The sequence below is a fragment of the Corvus brachyrhynchos genome, unplaced genomic scaffold (assembly GCF_000691975.1).
Source record: "Corvus brachyrhynchos isolate BGI_N302 unplaced genomic scaffold, ASM69197v1 scaffold125, whole genome shotgun sequence".
Lineage (NCBI taxonomy): Eukaryota > Metazoa > Chordata > Aves > Passeriformes > Corvidae > Corvus > Corvus brachyrhynchos.
In genome coordinates this window covers 581,561-588,882 of record NW_008238342.1, presented here as the reverse complement: position 1 = coordinate 588,882, position 7,322 = coordinate 581,561, and the positions used below count along the sequence as shown (strand labels likewise).

At 53.3% G+C, this 7,322-nt stretch overlaps 1 protein-coding gene across 1 annotated transcript in view; it reads right to left on the bottom strand.

Moving 5' to 3' along the window:
* Positions 1-7,322, bottom strand: part of NECAB3 (N-terminal EF-hand calcium binding protein 3) — a 29,733-nt gene that overhangs the window by 19,357 nt on the left and 3,054 nt on the right. Inside the window, exons 2-3 of the mRNA XM_008634351.2 lie at positions 5,497-5,521; positions 4,538-4,646 (exon numbers count right to left, since the gene is read on the bottom strand). Coding sequence (XP_008632573.1) covers positions 4,538-4,646; positions 5,497-5,521 — 134 coding nt within the window. The remainder of the gene's footprint in view (positions 1-4,537; positions 4,647-5,496; positions 5,522-7,322) is intronic.

The window sequence follows — 7,322 nt, the reverse complement described above, 5'->3', positions numbered from 1 at the left end:
AGCCCCCACCTTGGTGCCAGCAAGGTGAGACGAAGAGCTGCCATCAGCTCCCACCCTGTGGCTTCTAAGGAGAGGCCAGAGGTTATTGATAACTCTTTATATGTCTGTTTGCTGCTTAAAGAGAAATGTTAACTAAACAATCACTAAACCACTAAACACTGAACCAATCAACGACATCTTGTGGCAAAAATCATCCCTCTGGGAGCTGTCCAGGGGAAGATCTGCACCCTTCCCTTCCTGATGCAGCCTGTTCCATCAGCAGCCCTGCATGGGAACCTCTCCCCACGTCCCTCAGCCTGCAGCAGCCCCCAGGGCACAGGCAGGGGCAGGACAGAGCCCAGCAAGCAAACCCCAGGGCTGCTGGTGCCATTCTCCTGCTACCAGAATTCCCACAAAAAGCCAGGAGGAGCTCACGTAAAGGACGTGCACACCAAATCCTGACCCATTCTGCAGGGCTGCCAGGGGCAGCAGGCTTTTCTCTGTTCCTCTCTGCCATTCCCACTCCAAGAGAAGAGCCATCCTCTGCCTCCAAAGCACTCCTGAGACTCTCCACATTTCCCACAGCCGTATTTTGACTGTGCTCAAACCACTGATTAACTGTAATTAAGCCTGAACTGATGATGAAGGATCTTGTCATCATTATGCTGTTGGGATTTTGTCAGAATGTGCCTGGAATTTATGCAAGAAAACAGCAATCAGCTGCAGAAAAGCAGACGGGAATTTTTTTTTTTATTTTTATCATTTATCATGTTGGGAACCTCCACTGCCATCACAGATCTGGTTTCCAAACCTTTTTTCATGTGACATGGAGTGTTTCAGTCACTCTCCATCATCCAGGGACTGGCAGATGCTGTGGCTCTGAGGCTCTGAGTAAAGAGAGGGGAGGGGATTCACTGGAATCCCTTCTTCCAGAGAATCACAGGCTTGAGGTTATTTCCACTGAGAGACTTTAAGAGCCACCAGGTCAGCACTTCCACCCCTTGTGGCTCCAGGTCAAAGGCTCTGAGCAATCTGCACCCAATTCCTGAACACTCTCATGGAAAGATGGATTTTCCAGACCTGATTTTTCCAAATCTCCCCAAGAGGGGCAGGACAAAAATGTCTTGGGGTGACCTGATCTTGTATTCCCTATCGCTGCACTATGCCCAGAAATTAGTATTTACACCTTTCTATGCTTTTAAACTGAGCCTGAGTGGAGAGAGATAAAAACCCTCAAGGACACAGACAGAGATAACACATTCTCGTTCTCGGCATTTTTTTTGGCTTCTGCCTTCTGCTGCAGTAGAGAGGAGCAGAGAGGCACCCTGCTTGCTGCTTCAGCCAGTTTTTTGGGGGTTTTTTTTCCCTCCAGAGAGCTGAACTTGTTTTTTCTTGGAATTTCAGATTTTTTCCCTTTTTCTGCTTGATTGCTTCAACCTCAGAGCACATGGGGAGGACTTTCCACCGGGCATAGAGGGCCTGGCCCTGGACCAAGCCCCAGCTCCGAGGAGACCAAAGGGAGGACTCTGACACTTTCCCAGGTTTTTTCTCCACAGCGAGAGATTTTATTATTTAGCATTATTTTCCTTCTCCCATGTGTTTGTTAAATAAATAGTTTTTATCTCTTTCACTTTCCTTCGAGGAAAAAGTTTATTTTTTTTCCCAAACCTGGCAGGGGAGGGGTGGTTTGGAACCTGCCTTCTCTCAGAGGATATATTTCTAACTTTGGCCAAACCAGCACAACATAAAATCCAAACACCACTTCCATGGGCAGGTTTCACAGTGCAGGCATCCAGCCCCTGCAATACCACAGCATTCAGTCCAAAGCCCTTTGTAACCAAATCTCCATGAACTTGTCCCAGTGACACCCTGGGATCTGCTGTTATCCTGGTGACACCCCGGGATCTGCTGCTGTCCCACCCAGCTGGGCTGCAGATGGCCACAGAGAGCAAACCACACAGTGTAACTCTCCAGATGCTTCTGGATGCAGTTTGGAGCTCTCATCCCTCCAAAACCATCAGTCTCTTCTCATCCAGGCATTTCAGTGGATGAAAATGCTCTTTTTTCAGGAAGATGAACCTTCCTGTGCCACTGCCAGAGCTGGTGTGGAGCTCTGGACCAGCCAAGCAAAACCATGGACCTGCTGTTGTACCAGCTGCCATGCAGAGCTGAGTGTGGTTTCAACATGAACTTTTAAATGTCACAGAATTAAAGTGAGGGGATACTTTATGCCAAAGGAACCTTTTCCTGAAATGCAGAACAAAAACAGCCTCATGTGGAGATGTAGAATCTGAAGTGACCCCACCAGAGGTGTGGGATGCACAGGCCCCAGCGTCCCACCTGAGTGCTGGGGGGGTGGGAGGTGGAAAGAGGAGAGCGTGGGGCTTTCTGGAGGGAGAACAAGTACTGTGGGAGAGCTCTGAAATATTCCTCTCCCCAGCTGTCAGCTCTGGGGCCCAGGGGAGGAGCTGCACATTCCAGCGATGGGTGAGGGTCAGGATGGGTCTGGGCAGTGCTGGACACGTAGAGGGCCTGGGAATGAAGGTCTCTGTTACTGTCCCTCCTCGGGTCAGGCTGGCAGGGACAAGGAAACACAAATTCCAGCCTAGACCTGACAAACACAGTACCAAATGCACCTGCTGGGTTAGGGGTGAGACTTTCCCATCATCACAAAAGCTACAGGACATGAAAGCAGCACAGCAGCTCCGTCTGTAGAGCTTGTAGCTGCTTTCCAGCTTTGGAACACCCTTGAACCTGGCAGCAAATTTTGGCCAGCTCTCTAAAATATGAAGCTCCTGCCAGTGCAAGGCAAGCCCAGGAGAGAGGGGCTGTCCAGCCCCCCACCATGGGGACATCAGGGCACCAGCACAGCCCTCACATGACGCCAAATCCCGCACACCCCAAACCCGGTGTTTCCTACATTTGCTGGAAGCCACTGAAGGCAGGAATTTGGAAACAGCTCTGTCTGAGGGCTCCTTCTGCTCTTGGTGGCAGGAAGAGAACAAAGACCCAGTGCTCATGCCCTGCTAATAGATGTCACCAGCTTGATGCTGCCATTGCCACGTTGCCATAGCTACGGCACCCTCGTTACGGTAACGAGCTGTGGGGGCACCGCTGCAGCCACGGCTCCCCTGGCAGCACAGGCCCCTGTCAGGCCAGCTCAGCTGCTCCAGACAGATGGAACGAGCCTGACCTGAGGGCAGGAGACCTTCCCTGTTCAGTTTTGAGCTGGGTTAAAGCTCCCAGCTTGGCTCCCAGCTTTTCCAGGGGAGTTGTGACTCCAAGATCACCCCAAAAATGGAGCAAGAGGAAAGGAGCATTTCCAGAAGAAAGGGAACACTCGCTGCCAACTTCCTGGGATCACAGCCCAAAGAGACAGAGACGTTTTCAGGAGACACCTCCTGCTGCCCACATCCATGAGCCCAGCTGGCAGGACAGGCAGCAATGGGCAGCCAGGCCCCAAGGAAAGCAGCACAAGGCTGCCCACACCTGCCCACTTCTCTGCCCATCACTGCAGTGGGAGCTAAACCCAGCTCCAACACCTTTGGGAGTCCATCATTCCCACTGCCCCGGTCCTGAGCGGATGATGACGCTGGGTGGCTGCTCTTGGTGGCTGCTCTTGGTGGCTGCTCTTGGTGGCTGTTGGCATCTCAGGGCCTTCTGTGCCACTGCCCTGGCTCCCTGCAAAGCGTAAATTTCCTCGCTCTGCTGGCAACCTGCACCCTGGCCAAGGGTGTCCGAGGTGCAGGAGATGCTTCCTGGGCTGCTGGGGAAGCGGCACGAGCCAGAGCCAAACCTGCCACCTGGACGGGCAGGAAGCTGCAGCCCCCTGTCCCCCAGCAGCACCCCAATGTTTGAACAGAGCCCAGCCATGCAATTCAGCAGCACCCAGTTCCTCCCAGTGCCAGGACAGACACGCCCATAGCAGCCAGCCGGGCAGACGGACCCCAGCGAGGCCAAAAAGCACCCAAAAAGCTGGGATGAGAATCCCAACTGAGCCCAACAGACTCCTCTGGATACCACCACTCATGAGGAGACCAGAGCTAAACACAATTCCTTCTCCTGTTCTTTGGGGCTTTCTTTTTTTTTACAAGTAGCTGGCCTAAATTCCCCGTTACATGTACCGGGCCCACTTGTGTGGAAAGCAGCTCTTATGTAAGTGAAAAGCAGTTCCCTGTGTCAGCACCGGCAAAGTCTGGGACTTTGCACAGTCTGTGCCTTGTCCTCACACCACCACACGCCCCTGCAGACACACAACCTGCTCCATGGGCTGGGTATTCCTGGAATACATCTTCCAAACCGAAAAAAAAAATGGCATTTTCAATGCTTGCTTGCATTCTGGAACCGCAGTAAATCCGATTGCTGCTCCCAAAATGTCTGACTGCTCTCAGCACCAGTGCTCGCTGCTGGTGTTCAATGGGTTTGAACACCTGCCTGTGGCAAGAGGTGGGTTTATCTTACCCCGACTATTTATCACACCCGCCCCCAAACGTCCTCCATCTCCAGTCAGGCAGTTTTAGCTTTTCCTGCGTCTCCTCCGTGCCACCACGGTACTCACTCTGAGTGACGCCTGTCAATGCCGCTGAACAACTCCCACAGCTCCTCCGAGCTCAGGATGCCATCAGCAAAGTAGTTCTTGAACTCCTCAAATGACAGCTTCCCATCATCTGCATTTAAATAAAAAGGAAGAATAATTATATATCTGTGGAGAGCAGCATCCCGGCCCCGGCGAGCCTCCAGCGGGTGCGTGGGATGGCTGGGCGTGTTGTGCATGACAATTACAGATATCTCCCTGAAAGCATGGCCCACCAGCCCAGCAAAACACTGGAATTGCAGGTGGGAACTTCAGCCCTTTCCAAAAGCCCCCTTTGCTGTGTTCTCAAAAATGCACGCAGCCCGTCCAAGAACAAACGGCACAGTGAGGGCAGCATCAGTTTTCACGGCAAGAAAATGCTCTCCATTGACTCAAGAGCTTTTTCCTTCCTCTCTGTGGAGGACTTCAGCTCCTGGGCTGCATTGAGATCTGCAATAAAAGCATCTCCTAGAGCCTCCAAGCCACCATGAAGGAGAAGAGCCCAAGAGAGTGTGGGAAGCCTCAGGGAGACCACTTGTGATTTTGGACCTCTTGGTTTATGGGCGCTGAATTAAAAACTGGGTAGCAGAGCCTAACTCCCAAATGCCAGAGCTCCAGGGGCACCCAGAACCAGGATCATCCTGTAAAACCCTGGACTGAGCATGGAGACAGAACCAATCCTGTGAGGGACAGAGCAGAAGCCTGCCAGCCCCTGGGCCAGGAGAAGGGCTTGGAAGGGGCTGTGCCCTGCGTGGTGCACGGATGGGGAATTGGGGGAGCCCATTCCCCAGCCCCTGGCCAAGCCCTGGGATCCAGGTGAAGCAGAAAAGCATTTTCCTCCCTCCCTCTCTCCTTCAGCCAAACCTCCCAGTGGGAATGAGCCACACTGCTTCAGCCAGAGCCAGGCAGGGAGGGGGAGGCAGCAGCAGGAACAAAGCACTCACCGTTCTTGTCGGCTCGCCGGAAAATCTGCAAGACAAAATACAACAGGGCTCAATGTGGCAGCAGGGAGAGAAGGGCATCTGAACAGTGAGCCTGGCAGCACCCAGCACCATGGAATATCACCTCCAGGAGCTCAGGGAGCCATGGAGAAGCCCCAGCTGTTGGGACTGCACAGGCTGCTCCAGGAAATTCTCCTTTGCCAATGATTAAACCCATTTCTTGCCTCTAATGCACAGAGCCCTTGGCCAAGCGAGCCCAGCACTCACATCGAGCACCTTTTAGAGAACACAGAGACGAAGCAGAAAGGACTTTGCTACATCCTTGTGATAGCAACTGTTTAATTTTTCAGTCCATTTATATGAAGGAACATTAAGTATAAACCTACTCCATAAGGAAGCACTTTGTGCAGCACCAACACTCAACCACCTGCACCGAGCAGCAGCTCCTGCCCTGAGCTTTGCAACCACCCCTCAGCACAGCCCTTCCTGCAGCACCTCGGCGTGCACACACACCGTAATTAATTATTAATGAATTAATTAATCTGTAACATATTCTGCCACAGAGCACAGCTGGAGAGCTGCTCCAGTTCAGGGTCTCAATGCAGGTTCCCAACCACGAGGCTCCTGCCCATGACCCAGGAGAAAGCTGGGGCTGCTCATCCCTGCTGGGATCTGTTTCACCAGTAATTATTGGAAGGTCTGGGGCTGACTCCAGTGAGGAACAGCATCACTTCCGAAGCCTGGGAACGTTTTCCCAGACCAAAACATATAAGGTTTTGTCCAGCACATCATAATGGAGTCAAGGACAGAAAGTTGTCTATGTGGCAACTCTCATTTATATCATCCTGGGTGATGAAGAAATCTGCAGGTCTGAAGAAAGATTAGGGAAGAAAAAGGGCCGGAAAAGGAGACAGAACTTTTGTTTTCTTGGCCACAGCCTGCCCCGGAGCAGGCAGAGGCACCGCTGCCCCCTCCGCCCCCGGCTCCTCCTGCACTGCCCACCACCAGCCCTGCTGCGTGTTCCAAGGCTGCAGACCCCCATCCAGGCACCAAAATCTCCCTGAGAAACTGAGGTAAAGTAAGAGCTGCCCAGGAAAACCCCCTAAGCCTCTGGCTTGCAGGTGGGCAGAGGCTTTTCTGGTGCTGGAGCTCCCTGGGTCCTTCCCCGTGACCGAAAGCAGGAGCAGGGACAGCTCCTTGGAGGATGCTCTTCTGAACAAAGCAAAGCCAGCTCCTCCTGCCCCGAGCTGCTGCAGGGCCCGGAGGCTGCTCTGGGCCCAGCAGCATTAGGTAACCATCCCCCCGGGATTCCAGCCAGCCTGGCTGCTTCCCTGGCAGGAAAGCAGGGCGGGCACTCCCTGAGCACCACACAGGACGTGGTGGATGCACTTTGGAGCTGAGATAGGAGCCTGCAGCTCCCAAACAGTGGCGATTTCTCTGGATTTTAAAGCAGAATGGGTTTCTTGTGGGGTCTCACGGCTGCAGGGGCAGCACCCGTGGGTCTCACTTGTCTGTGCCACCCTGCCAGGGACTCTCCATCAAGGGAGAAGCTTCGTCCTGCAGAGCTCTGTGTCATCAGAGGGACGCATGGCTCATGCAATGAACCTCTATGGCTCCAGATGTCACGGAGGCCACCTAGCTCATCCCACGGACAGTCAGGTGTCACCCAGGCGCTGGGTGCAGATTGGAGCGAGGGCAAACGTTTCCCACTCACAGGCTGGCCTTGCTCAGCAGGGTTTATCTGTGGGCTCAGAGGGAGAGCACAATTCCAGGGAGGATCCCCTGGGGATGAGAAGGTCTCTAACCCGGGGTGAGCCCATCCTGGGTTC